The sequence below is a fragment of the Corvus cornix genome, chromosome 6 (assembly GCF_000738735.6).
Source record: "Corvus cornix cornix isolate S_Up_H32 chromosome 6, ASM73873v5, whole genome shotgun sequence".
Lineage (NCBI taxonomy): Eukaryota > Metazoa > Chordata > Aves > Passeriformes > Corvidae > Corvus > Corvus cornix.
This window is the reverse complement of record NC_046336.1, coordinates 15,896,267-15,918,888: the sequence shown is the minus strand read 5'-3', so window position 1 is coordinate 15,918,888 and position 22,622 is coordinate 15,896,267. Positions and strand designations below refer to the sequence as shown.

Sequence of the window (22,622 nt, the reverse complement as noted above, 5' to 3'; positions counted from 1 at the left end):
CTGACAAAAATGTATCTTCTAAGATTTCTATGATATATTACTCTGTATATTAATCATATTGATTGTGTTATGACTTTATGTCCAATTTATCTCTAACATTGAGAAAATGCAAACAGAAACTGCTGAAAATCATCTAAAATTTCCCCCCATGCTTAAGCAGAGCTTATGGACATTGTTGATCACAGCCCCTGGTCTACCATCTGAGGGACACCACTATCAGACTGTAAACTCTGTGTTTGTCACGTGGGTGAAGATACTGCTACTATGGTTGCTTAACTCTGGAGTTACCAATAGATTATTTCCACTTGAGACTGCTGCCCATTGCAGGACCAACACTAACAGCAGCTGGAGGGTGTTAACCACATGTACTTAAGTGCCAAAAGAACACAGATGAGACACAGTTCTCCTCACCCCAGCAAAACAAGGAAATTCCACAATCATCAAGCTAGCTTGTTTGAGACGAGACAGTAGAGGAAGAAGCCCATAAGCAGTGCTGACGGTGGAGAGAAACATCAGGAATAACCTTTGAAGTCCAAAGTGAAACAAAGTCAAGCTATGTTGGCAGCTTAGGTTATATCTCTGCAGGAAATAATTTGATTTCAAGAGTAGGTATTTGTTGGCACCCACTTGGTTAAGAATCAGGACATTTGGCCTAGGACAGCAACTACTGAGCCTAACACAAGGTTATTTTTTTTGTCCACTACATACTACACTGGCTCTCCAAAGAATAACACACAAATTATAATATTAATGTCTTTTCCTCACAGTACTTAGGTGTACAGAACATCCAAGAAACTGCCTCACATTCCAGAACTGTAACCCTAGTCTTTAGGCACTAATGAACAGATCATAACCAGGAAAAACTAATTCATATCAGAGGCTGTGCTTCCTCTTCAGAGGCGATTCAAGTAGAACAAACTAAGACCTGTTCACTTTTGAAGGTTAATTCCGATTGACCTAAGATCTGAATTGGTAGCAAAATCCCCAAAGTTTATTCCCCCTCACTTTGGGCCACTGCACTATTAACCCAGGCTCCCTGTACAGACAGTAGCAAGAAATGATTGTCAGAGAGCAATGCAAATTGCAGGAGAGCTGGGTCATCTTCACAAGATGCCAGAGACATCTCTGTAACGCAGCACATGCTACTTTGATAACTGCCTGGCTGAGATGGCCCCTCAGTGGCTTTAAGTGGGGTCAAAGGGTGCACATAGGTGTGACCTCAGGTCATACGCTAAGAAAAGTGGCATAAGGCATGACACAATTACTGCAGCTGCACAGAACCATGAATCTGCCCCAAATTTTCTACCTGCTAAAATAGCTGGAGCTGCAAGTTTCTAGATGATCCATGTGATTCACCATGTGTGATTAGCCAACCACACCAAGTCACCTGGGTAAGATGCTGAGATGCTGTGGTTATGGAAACAGCACAAAAATCTTTATTGACTAGGGTTTCTTCAGATTACAAAGATCTGTAAGGAGCATATTAAGTATGAAAAAAGCCTAAGTGGAGAACAGTATAAAGAGAAAGAGGTGGCTCAAAGGGCACACTGGTAAGTGCTTGCCCTTTTGTGATTTCTGTCCTCTTAGAGCTTCCTGCTACTAATTACTATTGTCTTCTTAGACACAACTCTTTCTCATGCCAGCTGTTTCTGTTTCTGTTTGCTCTTCCATGTCTGTGGAAGGAAGAAGGAAAGTGGGCTTGCTGGGGACAACAGGCTCCCTACACATTGTCTTCAGGGAAAGACAGAGGATCAAGAACTGTTAGGTTGAAAATACCTATGGCAAATCTTTTCAAAGCTGCTCCTCCCTACATGGTAATTATCCAAGTGTAGCTCTTCTCTCTGTCTTCCACGTTGGCTCCCTGTGACTTTACTTCATTAGTAAAATGTGCTATAATATCCTACTGCCCAATCCTCATTAATCTTACACACTGCACTAGTACAGCACAGAGTGAGTAAGCTGTTGTTGAGATAACTGGCTTCCATTAGCAACCATGTGATTGGCAGGACGATAAAGTCTTTTCCCTTGCAGGTCAGCTGCTTTTTAAGAAGAGGGCAATCCTGCTGATCCATCTTTTAGCTACAGTCTCTCACTGAGTCCCAAATCTCCTGCCTTTTAGCTTTGATACGGTTCAAGCTTTCCCCCTTGTATCAGCCCCTACCTGTCATCAGCTCCTCTGTACCAAACAGCCAATATCAGGAGTTTGACCTCAGGGCACAGTCCGGGTGGGCAGGTAAAACCTGACCACTGGACCTACTTCCTTATCTTTCATATCCTGCAATTCATGAAGAAGTATCAAATTCAAACTAAAAAACAGAAGCATGACCTTTTATAAGAACTTTTTGAAAAAGGCTCTGTTGCCTTTCTAAGTATTCTTGAAAAGAACTGTCATCTACCCTATTAAGACAGAAATGGATCACAAATAAGGAGAAGAGAGAAAGCACTGAAAAGCCTTACTAAATGGTAGGACTTTCTGATGTGTGCCTGCAATACCTTTTGGTGATGCACACAAAAATATAGTAAAAACCAAACCAAATCACATATACTAGAACTCTTCTACATCTGCAAGCTCCAGTTGCAACCCAGTAGAGAGTTGCCCAAACTTCTCCTGTTTATAAAGTATCTTAAATCAACTAAATTCTCTCCTCTATATAGTGCTTGAGAGAATTCTAAATATAAGTTGCTAACATAAACTAAGAGCTATCATAAACAACATAATACCTATTGAAGTGACATATTCCCCAGCTAGTGCTTAAAATATACAAGAATCTTTATTTCCTGCAGTAAGTATGCCCTCCCGCATAGCTGGAAAAATTGTTTTCCCTTGAAACAAACATAGGTTCTGCAAGGATTTATACCACTTAGGTGGAGGACAGAAATGGTGCCAAAATCTCAACATCCTTTCCCTTAAACTGAAATGATCTAAGTACAAATTGAAAGATGTTTAGTCCTTTTAACACTGACAATAAAAAGAGAGTAAAAAAGAATCCAAAAGAGGAAGGCTGCTAGTCAAGGCAAGACTTGTGGCATGAACAAGTCTTGTAGCCATAATCCTGTATCCTTCTCACACAGTACACACTTATCCCACTGTTGATAGTGTTCATTGTTATGTTACTGCGAGAACGTAACAGAGAACCCTCCTTTTAACTTTTTCATTTAAAAAGACAGTTGAATGAAGTCCTTTCTAACTATCAGGAGAAATGTGAATACTTTTGCCTCAAGAACTTTCCCTTCTGAAATACCCTTTAATAATCTTGCTGTGAAAAACCTACTAAACTATTAAAAGCAAGAATATTCTTACTATATAGATAATTTGGTATGGAATTCTTTCTACTTTCTCTTATTTTCTAATGACTTTGATAGGCTCATAATGGTGCTGAAAAATATCATCAACATCTGCAGGCTAAAGATCCTCCCTGTGCAGTTAATGATTCATTTCACTATTTAAATGGTACGCATACTTACAATTTTGTGAAATAATAAATCATTTGTAAAAGCTAACTTCAAGCATGAAAAGGCTTTGAAAATCATTTGTTATGGGTGGTTATAGTGTCTGAATTTACAAAGATTTTAGTAAATTTTAGTCTGGAAAAACCTTCCTTTTGGCAAGATCTGTGGGAAAGTGTTCCCAACATTACAGCATTTAAAATTAAATTAAATTAAATTAGATTTTATGTAGAATAAAGATCATCCAGTTGGAATAAATCTGCTTTCCAACAGTTTAAAAGAATTCTATGTAACAAATTCAGGAAAGGAAATGTTAAATAATGTGATGCCTGATTCTGCTACCCAGGGAGTAGTTTTGCAGACAGGAGCAAATGCTCAGAATGGAATCAGATCAGCACACACCAGGATAACACATACACTCTTGCAAAAAGGATCTTCCCACAGGATCTTCACAGAATTGTCAGGACCAAAATTCAATCTAATATTCCTGTAAGAGTACTACCAGTAGCACAGTGCCCCCTAACCACGCACTGGAGAAACAGTTTTATGCTAAATTACAGGGAATAGTGCCACTAATAACACTTCAAATAACTGCTTTTCACAACTAATTACATGGGAATGCAAAAACATGAAAGGTTCTTGAATTTAATAACTTCAGCATTGGTCAGAAGGGGAAATTAGTAGGATAAAAAACACCAACTAGTGTCTTACTTGTCTGAGGTCGATGAAAGCTAACTGCAGGGTGTCTCCCTGGAATCCTGGCACAGGCTCAGAACTAGCAAACACTGCAAAAAAAAGGTTAAATATTACGGATGTAGATTTTTTTTTAATCTAACAGAAAAATGAAGCTCTATGCAATGTAAATGCTAGGTAGCATAGTTTCATAGGAATAGTTTGAACTAATAACTCACAGTGATTAAAACCAAACAAACCAACAAACAACCTTTTGACAGTTCTTCCAATAACCCTAAAGAATAATACTTTTAGGAGTATTACGAGAAATTTTGCTTAAAATTCTAACCCAGTAGTAACATTATGACCACAGAAAACAAGATATTTTTTAGCCTGAGGTGCATGATTACTGAAGAATTTCAAAATAATACCAATTTCATGGCTGTCAATGTATTTTCAAACATCTGCCTTTGTTACAGCATCCATGCTATAAAAACCTCAACCTCCAGCCAAACAGCATTAGAGGACAAACACTAAGGTGGGAGTTAGTTTCATGTGCAGACAACAGGCAGAAAGCCCCATGTGCCATTGTCAGAGCAGAGCTGAAATTCCTGCTTATGCTTTTCAGCCTGCTTATCAGTAATGACCTTCTGCTCATTTTGAACCCAAAATTGGCTGTCAGAATTGGCAGGCAAAAATATAATCATAATACAAAAAATGGTAACACGCTAGTGAAAGAAAGTCAGCTATTTATCTAAATCAGGAAGCAATCAATAGTTGTTCAACTTAAAAATAAATACACTTTTTGTTGTTATTATCCCAGTCACAAGTTAATAACAAATACCCACTGCCTCACATCCCCACTCAGGTTAGATATTTCAAAAGAAATTAAGTTAGATATTTATTTCAAAAGAAATTAAGAGTATTTTTCTTACGCCCTTCAGGTAGAGCTCTTAACAAAACAAAGTAGATACTACTGCAATAGTTTTAGAGAAGCATCATCTGAGGCAATGAAAGGTAATATTTTTTTCCAAGTTTGAGAAACAGGTCATTCAATGGCAGAGGAAACAGAACATATGCATCCAGTGCTAAACTCCACTGTTCCTAATACTAACATTTAGAAGTAATATGAAATCCTTAATATATTTTTTTAAATGGCTAGTTAGAAAATGTAGATTATGTGGAGGTAAAATCCAGAAAACCACTGGTGTCTGAGCTAACACAATGGTAGAAAAATGGCCTCGAACATTTAGTTCTGAATGTATGGTTTCAACTTAAAGCAGACTAATGAATTCAGATAGACTATTCCACAAGTCTAAAAATGACTATACGGAACACAATTTAAAAAAAAGACTCTCACTTAAATGGTACAAGGAACTACTAAGACCATCTCAGAATATTTAAGAATAGCTTAGTAATAGATGGATATAGTATTAGAGTAGCAGCTTTACCAGTAGAAGCAGAATTTATTACTTGTATTACACTAGTGCAAAAGTCATGTAACAGGAGAATGAATTGAACTGCAATACAACTTCATTCTTTATCAACTACAGAAATAAAAAATAGCAATCAAATGCCTTAGAGAGACCACTATAATGTCACAGACAAGTATTGGTAACATTGGCAAATGCTCACTGATTACTGTATTCAAGTGTGAATTTTAAATTGTCTGGTCTTCCTACTGTATAAGTAACACCAACTTTCTAGAGGTGTTTTCAGGGAATTCTAATTGACCACAAACATGCCTTTAAAAAAAAAAAAGCTAAAAAACAGTAGAAAAAACATACCTTACACTCAGTATTTCATAGGCAGAGTTTTCTAAAATTAAACTCTTTAAAAGCAGCAAAGAGAAAACAGCCTGTACAATCACCGTACAAATATGCCTAAGCCTAGGAACTCTGGGCACCCCTCTGAACAACCCAGGCTAAAGGCTTATGTGTCTACATTGCTGTCTTCTGCAGGCATTTCATGGCCACTAAGAACACCTTTCTTACAGACAGTGAAGCTGGGCTCTGTGGTCAGCCAAACACAGCGTTTAAAACGGAACACCACACTCCAGCATGGAATTCTAAGCAAAGCTACACAGTAAACAGATAAGAAGAGATACATGAGTTGTGAGCTCTGGCAGCACATTAATAAGGAGGATATGCATGATGGTCAGAAGGGGTCTTTTCTACACCCCTTAAACCAGGAAAGTAAGGCCCATCAGATCACCTGATCTGATCCTAACTTTCTGCTCATACACAGTACACTGAGACCAGCTTCCCCCACCAGAATCTCAACTCCTCCAGCCACTCCACAACTGTAGTTAGCACTGGGAGAAAGAAGATCAATGACAAAAAAAGGGCTACAGAACTAAAAAGTAAATATAACTGAAAAGTGTGACCTTAAGAAAGTCTTTTCAGCTTTTGGCACTGTATACTTTGGGAGATATATTCCTACACCAGAATACTCTTCCATGCCATGGGGCAAATATTTGCCTCTTTTCTGTGCTCATCAGGGTAAGATAGTTTGGAATTTATCCTAATGCATTAAATAATGCAGAAAAAAATTGTTTCTCTACGTAATACCTACTAGCATTGCAGCTATGGAACAAGAAGCACACAATGTACCAAACTTAGTTGTTTTATCAGCTTTGTTCTCTTAAACTACAATTTTATATTATGAACGCATGTACAACATTAGGGACACTCATTATAGCACAAGCATTTATTCTCACATTTGGATCACTCTGACAGGTGACTACAATAGAATTTGTTTCATTATTTTAATTTCATGAGTTCAAAGGGCAAAAAGATAATCTACTTATGATAACAGTCAGACAGTTCCCCCTCTACCCTCAGTGCAGGGCTTTTAAGTTTTGCTAACAATTTTACAAAGCTAATTAAATATTTTCTACTGCACAGCGTATTAGGAAGATATTACAAGAACAGGATTAACATTCTTAATGTCTTTGTCCTAAGGGCCCTTTTCCAGATAGTAATGAGACACTGTCATATATACATCTTCTAAAATATTCACCCCCTACAATCATTCTAGACTTAGAGAGGATTTGGAGGGGTAGGGGGATGGTTGGTTGTTTGGCATAATGTGCATAAAAGCATTCCAGAATTTTATAACACAGGAGAATGAAGTGCAAAGATCACCATTAAACTGTCACTTTTAGGGACACACAAGTGGCTGTTTGGCAGCTTGAATCAGAATCTTAAATGTTTAGGAAAAATTCGTTGAAAATACACACTATGTGATCTGGTATTCACAAGGTTTTTGTTAACATCATCTCTTCCTCTGCTTTGCTGCTACTGTGCATATAGAACAATAACTTTGGCACAGCATGCATCCTCAATATGTAGAATCTCAACATACTTCCTGTAAGAGGCAGTTTAGGAATATAAAGAAGGTAGGATCGAACGAAACAAATATGTAGTAATACAAAAACAGGCTGGGAGGTAACACACACATTATAATGGTGACTAGAAATGTTGCAAAGATTACTTCAGTCCATTTTCTTTTGAATATTTTGCTTTGATCTTGTAATTACATTTTGTATACAGGATATATGAGAATTGACATATATATACGTAAGTATTAATGGAGATCATAAGATAAAGGCCGTATCTGCTAAATGGAATTTAAGACATCTTTAACTGCAAATTGCACTGATTTTCTCTGCAATTCTAGATTTATTAACAGGTCTCTTCCTTTTATTTTCTCAAAATCCCATCTTTTAGACATCATCTGGTTGTGCCTCTCTGTTGGTCTGGGAATTCAGTACCTAATTCTTGACAAACAGTTTTGCTGTTCAGTGGAAGAAATTAAAAACCAGAGTCCAGACTTTGAATCAAAAGCTAAACTAGGACAGTTTTACGCCAGTCTCATAGCACTGATTCATAGGCAGGACAGCAAAGCTTCAGAAGTATTTTTAAAGGAAGAGCAGAGAATCAGGTGACTATCTCAGCTGCCTCAGCCACTTTGCAGCCCTGTTGGATGCTCCAGCTGTTCAAACACGCCTGGAGGGAGCCTTGCTGAGGGAGCTGCCAGCTGGCCAGGCAGCAGCCCCCAGTGCCAGCAAGACCTCGCTGCTTCCTCTCCCGCCCGTGCTGCCATACGTGACCGGCACATGAAGGATGGCCGCCAGCGAGCGAAGTTAACCTGACTGCCCAGATGGGAGAGAAGGCAGGTAAACTGAGGGGGCTCCAGAGAAGAATATCGTGTCTTTCCAAGGAAAAACAGGATCTGAGTTCCTCAGCTTCTGGCATGCCCACCTGGAGATTACTTTTGTGTGTGCTCAGCAGAGAACACTTTGCTCAAGATGTCACTTGCTCTTGGATACTGCAGCTCTCCACACAGTGGGTGGAAGGAGGGACTGTCAGGAAGCCATACATGGGGCTGATCAGGAAAATACAGAGCACCCTGCTTTGCACTAACTCTCTACTAACCCTTGCTCGATTACAGGCAAGACCCAAAACTTTTTCACCCTTTCACATCTGGGTGAAGAAGGATGCCCATTCACCCATATTTCATTCTGCTAACTAATCCTGCCTCACCATTCATCTGTGTTAAAACACATACATTAAAACATTTTGCTCTTCCAACAATTACAACTTCTGACAACTTCTAACTCTTTAATAAGAAGCTGATGTAAGCTAAATAGATCTGGATGGTGTCTCTGAAAAGCTCATTTTTATTATGTACACCTTTCTTCTTGTAAAGTGAGATACAATAACCCACATTTGAATTTCACTTCAAGAAAATACCTCCCCTTCGCAACCCGTTTCCTTTCTGGGGGAACCGAAATGTAATGTGCAAGCAAAAGACTAATCTTTGGATTTTATTCAATGGGACTTAGTACATTCTATTTTTTGAACAGTGCTGAAAGAATCTCAGTCAACCTAGTGGAAAATAACCACTGAGAAAGAATGGTACAAAATACAGGGGTAAAACACTGCTCTAGGTTATAGAATTCGCAGAGGAAGTGGAGAAGTACTTTCATTAGAACAGGACAAACTGAAATCATACTGAAAGAGTTTGGAACCTTTGGAAGGAAACAAAAAACTTGCTAGAAGAAGAACAAGATGATGATGATCTTTTTTTCCTTACAAATCATGAGACAAGACCATCTGATGCTATTAGTATTATTGTTGAGCAAAAATATCAGATATTTCCAGATTTTCTGCGCTGCTTTTTGAAGTTAGCTACTATAGGTACTACACTGCATGAAAATTTAGTGCAGGATAATGAAAATCACAATTCACCACCAGATCACTTCCTTCCCTTCCACCTTCCTTTCTTGGAAGTCCACTTATCACTCTACCTATCCTTTGCCACTAAGAAGAGCACTTACAGACTAACAGATTGCTGGATTGTTCTTTGGACTGTTGATTGCTTTTTAACAGAAAAGAAAAAAGCTAATAAGTTATCACATTTTCCTGATTTTATTTAGATCTCTCCAGTACACATCAGAAAGAATAAAATTAAAGATCAGAAAAAAAATTCTAGGATACTGGCAAGAATTTTTAAAAGTTTACCTTCAGATATTAATAACTTTCTACATCTCATCTAAATTCTTAGTTCAAAATTCATCTGAGTATACTCCATTGTAAGTAAAATGTCAAACCCATTAATACAATACAGTAGAAAACTCGCAACAGTTGTGAATTATTCGCACACTCTAAGCACTAATTGAAATGTCACTGTCGTGTCCATTAATCCCAAAGAATCAAAGAATAAAGCTGGGGGAGGGTGATGAGCAAGAACATAAATCATGGGCATCACAGTGAGGCCTGGAATGTGCCTGTGATGGACCTTATGAATGAAACCACATCATCAAAGCAGTCCGAGCAAAATCTTGTGTCACTCCTTTATTCCACAGACTGCAAAATGTCATTTGTTGCAACACACTATTCTGACAAGCTTCCATAATTGCATTTAAACTATTCAAAGGGTTTCTGTGAAAAACCAATTCTTTTTTTCTAACATGCTTTAAAAGCCTTGCAGAAAGGAAGAAGTAAAGTTCATTCTATTAGCACTTGTAAGGCCCATGCTAGAAATTACAGAGTGGTGGAAAAGATGCATTTTTCAGTTTTTAAGTTACTAGCTTTCTGAAACTTTCTTTTTTTTGGCCCAAGTTTTGATATGTCCTGTCCACACCATATACTCAGAATAACAGCTACATATAAAAACCATGTTGTCTTACAGTTATATTTTAACTCTAAAATAATGAAATGTTATCATTTTAGATCAAATAAAACTCTGCTAAGATTTCTTCACTGATTAAAGTTTCTGCTGTGCATCAACCAAAGATGGCAGACAGAATGGCAGTAAGAAATTAGGATAGCACTAATCAGGGCACATATCAGCCTTTGCCTGAGAAGAAAATGGTCTGAAAAAACCCAAAGATCAGATGACAGCTGGACACATTGGAACTTCTCCCTTCTTTGCTGTGAACATACTGTTCATAATGTGAAAGTCACCTGCAAGACAAGCATTTTATCCCCTGTACTGCTAGAAATCCCAGGGTGAAACAGGGCATTGGTTCATCTACAGAGAGTAGTGAAGTACTGTGTTGTTCACAGCTGGTATTTTAAATATTAGAATAATACTGTAATGGAAGCTTTCTTCACTGTTACACTATTTGTTCAGAAGGCAGATGATGGTTTAGTGGTTGCATTCATTCAGCTTGTTAAGATGAATGATTATGGTGTCAGTATTATGAATACCACATAATTTCTGTTTTTACAACTTTTTAATCTTTTTTGTATGAGGTAATTAATCCTGCCTTCAGTGCTGGATTTAACCAGTTTATAAAATAATTCTGATGCCATATTTTAAACAGTGACAGTAAAACAACATCTGATGTTTAGTAAATGTGTACTATTATTCTGCATAGTAAGGCAGTAGCTGTTCTAGGAGTGAGGAAACCCTATGTAACAGCACATTTAAAATTTGTATCATAATAGATGAACTCAAGAGGGAACACTAAAATTTCACAGACATTTGACCTTTGCTCTTAACCATCAAAACATAATATTTATGCAGTAGTTTGGGGCAATTTTGTACTAAACTAAGTCTTTACTGGATACAGTGATTATGATCCCATTAGGAGTAACAACAATGTATGTTTCAATTCAGGTATTTTAGTTAAAAGAAAAGTTTCAAAAAAAATTTCCGAGGAATGCCAATATACTTACTCATAAATAATTTTTACAAGAAGATGTACTGTAATATTATTTTTTTAATAAAAGACAAAGTTTTAGTAGATTATGGAAAAAGATCACTGTATAGCTTACATTAAATAACTTTCTTCAATGTTAAGACCAATACAGATAGGAATATATACTTACATTCACACTGTATCACATCTAAATTAAACTGCTGAATTGCTCCCATGCTTATTTGTTTTAATTCACTGTCCAGTAGCATCTGCATTAGGGACATTGAAAGATGCTGGCAGGCTGACATGCAAGCTGTCTGGGCCACTTTTCCCTAGTAGAAAAAGCAACAAGTTTTACGATAGAAACAATGATACATCACTAAAGAACTGCTCATCTGATTTGATTTTAATACACACTCTAAGTCTTAATGATACAAAACTTAGATTAGAAGGAGAGAGATCACACTTCTGTTATTTATTTGAGCTATTATATTTGTTTCTATTAGATCAGAGAACTACGTTAAATATATTTTAAAGCAATTATTGATATTTCTTCCAGATATCCAGCAGTCTTCATGAATACAAGGCCATTCCCAAAACAATGACAATTAAAGTTGCTGAAGCATATGAACAGCTTTGTGGATGTATTTAAATATTTTTAACCCAAACAGAATGAAAGCAAGAATGTAATGAAAATCAACATGCAGCATAATTTTAACAACAGTAAATTACAAAACCCCCAAATTTATTTAAACCAAAATGATTGCAATTGGTTGGGGCATTTCTCGTAAGAGCTCGTGCTAATTACTGGTAGTTTAATTACTCAGATTCCATCTCAAAGCTTGTTGCTAAATTATTTTAAAAATTCATGATTATCCATCATCTTTTCAGGTGCTTAATAAATCAGTGCTGTCAGTGATCAACTACTTACAAAATGAAATGTAGCCCTCTGCTGTACAAAATAGAAATAATTTCCCAATCACAGTCTAGCTAGCAATATTGTTCTTTATCATCTACACGTAAATGAGACACTTTTTCCAACATGAGATCAAAAAACAAAACACAAACTCAGACATTAACCTGAATAAATTACTTAAAATTTAGTACGGAAAAATTGAAAAAACCAAATTCCTACTTATAGTTAAGAAAACCACTTGAGACCAGACACCAAACCAGATGGCACCATTCTATTCACAGCACTGCCATCTTTTAGAACAGAGTGATCTTGGGTGTCAAATGCAACTATATGATAATCTCTGCAGTTTAATGTACTGAAACCACTCTTTTCAACTGATGTGTATGTTGAATGATATTGAAACAAACGTAACAACACGTTTACACAAAATAAATCATAATAACAGAGCTATTGGAGCACACACCACTATTGTTTTACTCCTATCCATCAGTACAGTGATGTCACCTGTTTCTCTGAAGCAATGGTTCCCCAGCTGTTTTCTGCAAAGCCAGGTTGATCGATTCATTGCTGACTTCCAGAAACACATAGAAGTAATGAGCAATTACAATGGACAACAGTTCGCCGTCCCAAAAAGTTTGGAAAGTTCTGCTCCAGCACCTGAAGAGCCAGATCTTGTCCTTAAAAAGTCAACTTACTAACATTACTGAATTTCCATGTACAGAAAATTTTCCTAACAGAAAGCAAATCTTGCCCCAAATATTTTGTGCTTTAAAAATGTGTTATTTGTTAAAAGGTAATTAAAATGTAGAGAATACAATGGAAAGCCTTCAACTCTCCTCATGTTCACACTGAAACATTAAATGGCTGTTGCTAATTCTTTTTTAGCATTAGGACACCTTGAACTGTTAGGAGCTTTTTATCTAAAATGACATGTCAGCTTCTTAATTGAAAATCTCAGAAGAGCAAATAACATTTTTGAGCAAAATAGATGAACTGACAACAAAGAATGTAAGAAACAATGCAAGAACAGCATGCTTAAAAGTCTCCCAAACCAAACAGCAATTATACTGGGAGACATGCAGCTATATTCCCCAAGCAGAACAATATCAACATGAATGGGGCAAAAAGAAGAAAAAAAGAATAGGCAAAAAAAGAAGGAAAAGAGAGGTGAGAAAGGGACTCAATGGGCCACAGTTCATGTAATTACAGTGTAGTATGTCTGAAATACTTAATGGAAATGTCGTTTTGATTTAATGGAACAACTAGTGCATCTCTGTTTAATGTACTGCTCCATCAAATCAGCTCCATGTCCTATTTATGCTGCCACTATAATGTAATAAAAGTTCAACCAGATTAATAGGTTGTCACGAAAAATTTTAACATTCAGTTTATTTCATATGGAAATAATGTGTACTCATCTGTTATCTTCAATAAATGACAGAATTTTATATTTCTAACAAGCACGTGTAGTTAATTGTTACAATCGGGCAAATATCAATAGTACTGGAGCACAAGATAATGGTTACAATACAGAAATGACATGGCTAAAGCCACTTGGACTTTAAATAAGTATCAATACATGTACATTTAACGTTGATTTTAAATTTTAAATTCAAAATGTAAGCATCCTAACATATAAACTATTTCCAACTATGTAACTTGAACTACAGGCTTATTGTTCAAATGACACATCAACAAATACTACAAGTTTACTATACACAGTTGATACTTAAGAAAAATCACTCAATAGTCTCAAATTTAGAGAAAAAATAAAGCTACGCATATCTATCAATATGCTGAATTTTAACTAAGAGAAACATGAACTATACTGTTATCCCTCTTCAAAATTCAGTGCTTCCCACTTCAAAATACATTGAATGTATCATACCCAGAAAAGAATAAAATTAACATTTGTGTTTGAAAAATAGGATCTATTTAAAAATTCATCTCCGAATTTCCAACGTGTACCACATAATCAATTCCTTGCCATTTTTCCATAAAGCATTTTGAAGAGGAAATAAAGGTTCATGAACATAGCAATAACATTTCTTTTTCAGACTTGAACAAATGTCAGTTCATTTTAAAACAGTCTTGATGTTTGTTATTTCTCAGTCAGTTGTTTTGCTTTTTTAAATTACTATTATTATTTTTTAAGAGGGTGGGGGTGGCCATGGTTATCTAGCAATTAAATACCTATATTCAATAGCATGCAGAAATTCAGCAGGCTTCTCACATCCACCCCAGTTGCCTCCCATTTGGAGACACTACTATTGTCTCTGCTGTGCCTATGCTAATCGCTCCTATCTACAAAACCTATTCTTCTACTCAATCAGTGTAAAGTTTAGGAAACAAGGACCCTATTCTATACGCAAAAACACCTGCTAACAGTGTTAAAGGCAACTACTTTTTCACCCAGCCTTCACATTTTGCTGAAATACAAGTTTGTAAAAAGAGAAAACCCTTAGACAAACTTCTTATATTTCAAAGGAGCTTGTAAAGAGAATCTGCTGACATATTAAATCCTTTTTTACAGGACCCAAAAGCTTTTCTCCTAAGAACAATTGTAGTAAAGAGACATTTGGCTCCTAGGAAATTCCCAAAGGGTTAGCCATATGCATCCTTCCACGGCACCTTCGCGGTGCTGCTTTCTAAAACCCATGCTAGCTGTCTCAAAAGCAGCTTTCATCATTCACTATGGTGTCAGTCAATATGATTTATGGACTGCATTCAACAAAGTCAAAGCATACAGAATGAGAAATATGACTACAATCTGCTAATTTGTTTTGTATTGAGCCACTTAGGAGTCAAAGACCTGATGTCAGGCTGAGACCAGCAACACAATTAACCAGCCAGTGACAGATTCATCCATCCTCCCTGCCAGGCTGTGCCAATCAAAGACAGCATGAAGCAGCAGTTGGAGAAGTCAGTAAGAAAACCCATTCTCTAAGTAGCCTGTGGAGGCTGTTGATTGACAGTTTTTGAATATAGCTGCAGAAAACCACCACCCCTTCACCCTCACTGCAAGCTGTGAAATTAGGCTTTTGCTGCCAATCATGGAAACAATAAAATAACACAAACTGCTATCCTCAGCATAAAAAGAAAATAACAAAACTTATCCGTTGAATCTAAGATGTTAAGATGAAGAATTAATTTAACAATATGAAATAACAATGTTATTATTTCTGAAAATGCAAATAAATTAAACATACAAATTTCATCACTCAGGGTTAAAAACTCCAACTTTTGAACTACTGATGGAATACAAGTATACTAAAAACATGAATGGAATTTTTAAGAATCAATTTTACTTCCTGTCTCTGCTCCAAATGCTACTGAAACAATTAAAAATACCTAATTGAAAGTTAATTTGCAACTGTCTCTTTTCAATGGCCACTCTTTTCCAACTTTGTATTGACAAGGCACATATCTAGAATAAAATTTCAGCTAATTCTAAACTTAGATTAAAGCCACTTACATATAGTCCCACGACAATTTCAAGTTAACTGATCTGGAAATACAAGGTAATGCTTTTCCTTAATTCATCAAAATAAAACTAAAAAAGGTAGTTGCTTAATAAAAAAAATGATCATCCAATTTATTTAATGAGATTAATGGCTGTATAATGAAATTTTAATTCGCTTTTTGATTCAAAGGATCTAGTGGCACTTCAAACTGCAAGATGAACTTAAAATGGGATGTAAACATAATCTCAAAAGATTAAATTCTTGTGAATTCAGAAAACAGAACCATTAAAAACTGCATGACTTCCAAAAGCCACATAGCTTCTGTGCTCTACATTGCTGAAATTCTGCTAGTCCTCGATTATGACATAATCAGCAGTCTGAGACCTATATAACATTACCAGGAAGAATTTCTACACAAAACACAGAGCTCATGACACCTATTAGCTTGACAGGTCACCACAATGCTGAGTATTCAAATGATGGAAGTGTTGATTGGAATGAACCACCGTTGTCATCTAGTCCAGCCTTCTACTTGGAGCACTATTGCCAACACTACTTCAGGTCTATTGACCTTTTTCCTGCAGAGCCTTCAAAATAACTGAGGATGGGAATTCAGCAGCCTCTTTGTGCAATCTCCTTCAAGACTGCATTACTGTCTCCGAGCACACTTCTCCCCTAATATCAAAACTCCATCTCCCAAGCTTCTACCTGTGACCACAGACACGTCTGAATTCGTCAGTCCTACCAAGAAGTTTGGCTCCATCTGTTTATTTGTTCTTCAAGATGTTGTAGGCTGCCCCTAGATCTCTCCTCAGCTTTCTCTTCAACAGAGTAAATACTCCATCTCCCTACACCTCCACTTGTAACTCATGTGCTCTAGGCTTCAAACAACTCGGGAGCCCACTGCTAGATTCATTCTACAGATTTTAATAATTTTGTAATATTAACCTCATCACTTTCATTATCACAGCAACGCTTATGCCAAATCAAAATAAACTCCTTATACAAAAAAAAAATTACAACCTGAAAATAATCAGGGGATGGGAGAATTCTTAAACGCAATTCATCAGCTTCTTAAAAAATTTTTTAGAAAAGCAAATAAAGAACACCAGCACACACATTCCCTTGACCCCACACAAATGGAGCAGAGGAACGATGGAACTTTCACTGATTCCTTATTCAGCTATATCACTCTACCCTCATTCTGTATGCATGTCTCATGTATTTTGATACCTGACCTCTCTTTCAAGAGGTCTCAGTCTCCTCTAAATTAGCTCATTTGGGATGCAAGGCACATCCCATCAACCTTCTGCAAGGTTTTTAGGACTCCTGCTGTCTGTGCCAGTGTATGAAAGCCCAATGTTAGTCATTAACCTGATCCCTGCATGCATCCACACAAGGTACACAGCAAGTTATCAGCAAAACAGAAAGGCTCTTTTTATTAAATGATTAAAAATCGAAGCAATAAGCCTGCAGGCAGTTCATAGTTTTTCTGCTCACATGCTTTTTCTTCATCTTGCATCTACTTACCGACATAGCTGCATGGTCATTGTTGTTATTCTGAGAAGGAAACCAGTAAGGCAATCAAAACAAAAAAATTAAGATGTACTGTCAACTTCAAAAAAAAAAAAAAAGAATAAAAAATTGGTAGCAATAAAAGATAAGGAAAAGCTTACAAAAAGAGCAATTATAGCTACATAATAATATTTTTTTTAAAACCTCTGAACTTATACAGTATTTTGTTGAGGTGTTACAAAGAGATTATAACTTAAATAATACTAATCTGGCAATAATATGTTTTTCTGTAATAAGGAACCATATGCCAAAATATCAAAGTAGCAAACTTCAAATGAGAGAATGTCTATTGAAATGCCTTTCCAAAAACTTTTCATTACAAAGAGTATTCTCCAAAACTCTTAGGTTAAAAAACAAATGCCATGTTTACCATTACTGCTTACAGAGGCTATCTGTATGTTATTAACATACTTTGTTCAAGCAAGACTTAGAATGACTCAGGATAGTAAGAATCTAAATATAACACGACTCATTAATAAATTTTAACATAAAACTTATGGCAATATAACTGTAGGGTGGAAGAAAGCTGTTTTCTTCTCCAAAATTGCTTCTTAAGTACAGTAAACAAACAGGGAGGAAAATTAAGATGCAGAACTTGAGAGAGAAAAGAAGCTTTGGAGACACAAGACATTTCCAATGACTCAACAGAGATATCAGACCCCAACTAACTTGCATCACTTTGTGTGCAGATTCTGTACAGTTGAGATCATGGTCTACCTGATTTAGAGCTCTCATACTCCAATAAAAGTAATACAAATTGCATGAAACAGATATACAACATCAGATGCATTTTTGAAAAGTTAGTCTACATTGGTACAGAAATACATCAGTACAGCCTCACATGAAAGCACAAAGGGAGACACATCCCTGTGCATTTACACAGCTTATACATACAGCAAAAATAAAACAAGATTCTCATGACAGGAACCCAATGACTGCAACAAAAAAAAATTGTTAAAGAACATATTATAACACTTCTACAGGCAGACTAGAGTTTGAAACAATACCAAAGAGAAAGTCAGTGATCCTGGAGTGTAACAACAAAGAACTAGTGTGGCCAGCTAGTGTCCCCAGCCCTAGCCCAATGCCCTCTAACACAATTGGGTATGCTAAGGTAGAAGAGAAGAGACCTCTCTACTTGTCCCACTCTTTTTCTTACTAGAACTATGGCCAGTGTTCTAGGACTGTTGTTCTTTGATTTCTAATTATAGAAAAGGTTCTGATAAACTATTTTGAGCAGTGGAATGTTTCTGCCAGCCATGCAAAAATTATTATGGAAATGACACTGTGACATTAATGGAATAATTAACTAATGAAAACTAATTCTAAAACTATTCCAAACCTTAATTATAGCATGTGAAAATCTAGCTTAGTTTATCACTCTGAAGCACTTACTATTTTAGTGAGTTATAGAACCTAGTTCTGGGCTAATCTTAGAAAATACTTTTACTATAAATTCTCTCTTAAAGAAAGTAACTTACTAGTACAAATCTAACATAGTGAAACTGTGTACACATTTTCATAGAAACTCCACAGCTCACACACAACATTCACACAACTGTTTCTACAATTGGCCAAGACAGGATAGGGAGAAAGATGCAGGGTAAGTAAAAATTACAAGAAACCTCTTGCCAGAGCAGACTGCTTGTCCACACAATTCTACATCCTGCCTGTTACCTGACCAGAGTTTGAAATTACAGAATAACCTCTCCACAGAAACTGGCTTTCTCCAAAGGCTGACTTGTACCCCCAGGCACGTAATTCTATTCCTTCCACACTCCCTAAGTCCTAATGCCACAGCTGCTTCTTTGCATTCCTCTTAACAGATTACTTCGTTTTGTCTGTGGCTCATTTCTGAGCACCTTTTTAGCAACATACATTCACGACAGACTTCTGTACACCCTGCTCTACAAATTTCACGTCCCTTAACTGCCATATGCATATGAGGAGCAGCGCCGTTTGCTCACACTGCTTTGTATACTAAGTTACAGTGAATTACACTATCTAACAGACTTGCTATTCTTTATCAAAAAATGCTCCACTTATTTGGCACAGAAGCATATGCCTCACATGACACATTCACATCAATATCACATGATACATTTTGAGAGGGCTTTGTCTTTGAGTCAGTTAAAAGAACAGGAGACTGAAGAATCACAGTCTCTTTGTGCAAAACCTGGAAGATGAGATAAGCCTGCTATGCCAGCAACTTCAACATCTTGCTGTGCACATAAAGAATTATCTTTTACTTCCAGTCTGAAGCCTTGAAACGTCCTATGCATTGAGGACTTATTCTTTATAAGCACTGCAGGTGAGACATCAGTGTGACTGTAACAATCAAGGACAAGCTGATAAAAAAGCAGATGTAGCTTGAATTACTTACTGAAGTTACTCCAGACCTATAAAGCTATAAACCATTATGATGATAAGCATAACTAGAAATAGTCTTTTTCATCTGAAAGCAAGGGGAAATCAGACAACAGAATGTAACAATTCATACATAAGACAGGTCAACAGTACCCTTTTTCCTGGGACAAAATGACACAGGATATATTTGAATATGAACATGGATTCATTTCAATAAAGCTCTGTTAACTAGAATCAAATAACTGATCAAAAATATTTAGCTAAAAACCTTGGAGAATACAAGACCTCCATAACCTTATGCACAAATGCAGGACTTGCACCAATTCTGCATTGTTTGAACCAATGCATGTGTACACAAAACCAAGGTGGTTAACCAAAAAGGCTTTAGAAAACTGCACAAGTTCTTACACTATTTGTAAATTAGTTGTTGGTAACAACATTTAGACTAAAGTATTTGAAAGTATTTTCTAAGTATTCTGATGGGTAAGCTTTATCAACATCCTGAAACATATTTGACAGCATTTCTGTGCTGAGAAAATCTTAAAAATACATCTGTCAGCATGTGCACAATTCAAAAACCACATCTTTTGTTAAAACCTTACTGTTTTAAAATAAAATGATGTTCAAATAGTTTGAAATTAAACTTGATTTTGAACACTTACAGGTAAATGAGTAAAAACTTGAAACGTGCTTCTTAAAAAGTTAATTAGGTCCATTAAGTATCCACTGGCTCGTCCATCTGATTCAGACATTGTCCAATCATAATCAGCAATCTGAATAAATTCATCTATTTTTTGGTTAAGTTTTGTATATATTTCTCCTTCTGCAGCATGCCTTGCATCCTGAAAAAAAAAATTGTGTGCAATGCTTGTCAGTATTCTAAAATATTACTGAATTCAGATAAGATTATATCCATCAACAAAACTGAAATCATTTGTTTTTTCTTAGATTAAAAAATATTTTATTTAAATTGGTATTTTAATGTGTCTTACATCTGAGGCTGTGGTTTTTTAAATACTCCCATAATACATACTATGAGTGTTTATAACATGATATGCCTACAGAATAATCGAAGTTTTCAGAAAAATTAAGTTAATTTTAATTTGGAAACAAAGCAATTTGTTTACTTTCTTCACAACAACCACCTTTAATTCAGCCTTACAAATGTATCAACCTTGACACAAAGTTTATTTTTCTTTTACAAAGAAAATAATAAAAGAACCTAATAATTTTGTCTTTTATGGACAGAGGTAAAGAAATCATATTATTTTTATATAATTAATGTCTTAAAGCTGCACATCTGAAGAACACTCATAATTTTTCATCCTCCTTTAAATATCCTGATCATCATACACCACGATGCAGAGCACTCCCCTCCTTCCTCCTACTTTTGTTCTCCCACACCCTGGATTCTACTTTTTGGAACAGCAAGGTCCCGCATTTACTGTGAACTGAGTTTACAACGCTGTCTCTCTGTCTCCTTTGTACAGGGGACATCTCAGTGATGCAACAGGATCCATGGGCAGATGCTTGTGTGTGTGGCTGGAAAGTTGTGCTTTTGCCAGTCTGCAGTTTAGAGATATTGGGTATCTTTCTAATTTGGGCTCAACATAAAATTTTCTTCCCTGATATTGAGAAATAATTCAAGTAAGACATTTGATTTAAACCAAAGGGATCAGTTGCTTAAGGATTTCAGAGGGTAAAAACAGCCTGGATATACTGAAGCAACAAAAAAGCAGATGAAACTCCCATCACTACTTTCCTCTGAAAGAAAGCAATCCAAAAAACTTGGCATTTGACAAAAGAGTAAATAAGAAAAGCAAAAAGAAAAAATAAAAATATTCACATTTATCTGAGCTTAAAGGCATCCTTACATTGAGTGTGCCAAATTTAGTCTTCAATGAGGCCCAAGGCTGAGAGGCACTTCAGGAGTAAGCAAGAAAGTATGTGGCCCTGCCATAAATATGTATCAAAGTATGATTCCCTAAAATTAGCATTTTTACTGCCAAACCAACTTGAGAAAGCCTCCACTGAACAGCTCTCCAAATCCAACATGCAAGAATCTGGCAACCTTTCACGATGTCAAAGGGGTATGCAGATAGCCACAGTTTTGTAGATGGCCATGACTAAGGAAGTTTCAATTAAAGCCTAGTCTATATTTAAAGTTTCTAATTAACAATGAAACCTCAGTTGCAACAATGCATAATGATGGGACTTGCAAATATATCCACCTAGGTTTAGCAAAATTGCTTCAATTTTTTTTTTGTTTGTGTTAGGATTTTTTTTTTTTAAACACTAAGTCATTCATGGAGTGGTTGTATCACCTTTAACAGCTAAAATAATTTAGTGGCAGTGGCAGCACTAGTCCTTCTAGTTTTGTCTTGCATTAAAAAATTACAGCGTAGATGTACTTAAAAGCTCATCTCATGGAATGTAAACGTGATCAATGCTGTTAATAAAAGGAGATTTTTGACCACTCTGAAAGAATGGAGGTGACACAATTTGCCACCAGGAGATGAATTTAATAACAGTAGAACATACCAAACTCTGTGAGGGCCCAGTTGGGGAACTGTGAGCAGTTTTTCATTACAATGGAGAGGGGAAAAAAAGAGGGATTAACAAGAAAAGAATTTTCGACTATAATTTGAGAACGTTGTGCTAACAAGTTCTCCAGGCAAGTAGACAGGAGAGAAGCCACACACACAAAAAACCCGTTATGTTTGTCAGAGTTTAGCCCATATTTTTCCGAAGTGCATACACGCTAAACTCACTAAGCACAGACAAACTATTGTGTGAATCCCTCCAACAAAACTTAGCTGGCAGGAGTGTTAAACATAACTTACAGCATAAGCAATCTACAAAAAAAGTAATGCAACTTGAAAATGCACGTATTAAATGAAACTCAAGGATAAAGAACATCTCACCTCTTAACAAAATCAAAGACTATGGCTGTATTAAGTGTTTTTGAATGGTAAAAAGATAATAAACTGCCCTTACACGAAAATAGCTATAGATACACAAATTGCAA

General features: G+C 36.3%; 1 protein-coding gene across 7 annotated transcripts in view; it reads right to left on the bottom strand.

The window, feature by feature from the left end:
- The window catches only part of EXOC6 (exocyst complex component 6), an 86,423-nt gene that overhangs the window by 20,033 nt on the left and 43,768 nt on the right, over positions 1-22,622 (bottom strand). For 3 of the 7 annotated variants that reach the window (XM_039553662.1, XM_039553661.1, XM_039553664.1), the window contains exons 18-21: positions 20,257-20,436; positions 17,183-17,212; positions 11,463-11,604; positions 4,159-4,232 (exon numbers count right to left, since the gene is read on the bottom strand). In XM_039553662.1, coding sequence (XP_039409596.1) covers positions 4,159-4,232; positions 11,463-11,604; positions 17,183-17,212; positions 20,257-20,436 — 426 coding nt within the window. Of the gene's footprint in view, positions 1-4,158; positions 4,233-11,462; positions 11,605-17,181; positions 17,268-20,256; positions 20,437-22,622 lie in introns of those variants that run through there. The other 4 variants (XM_039553663.1, XM_039553665.1, XM_039553666.1 and 1 more) reach the window with 2 other exon arrangements.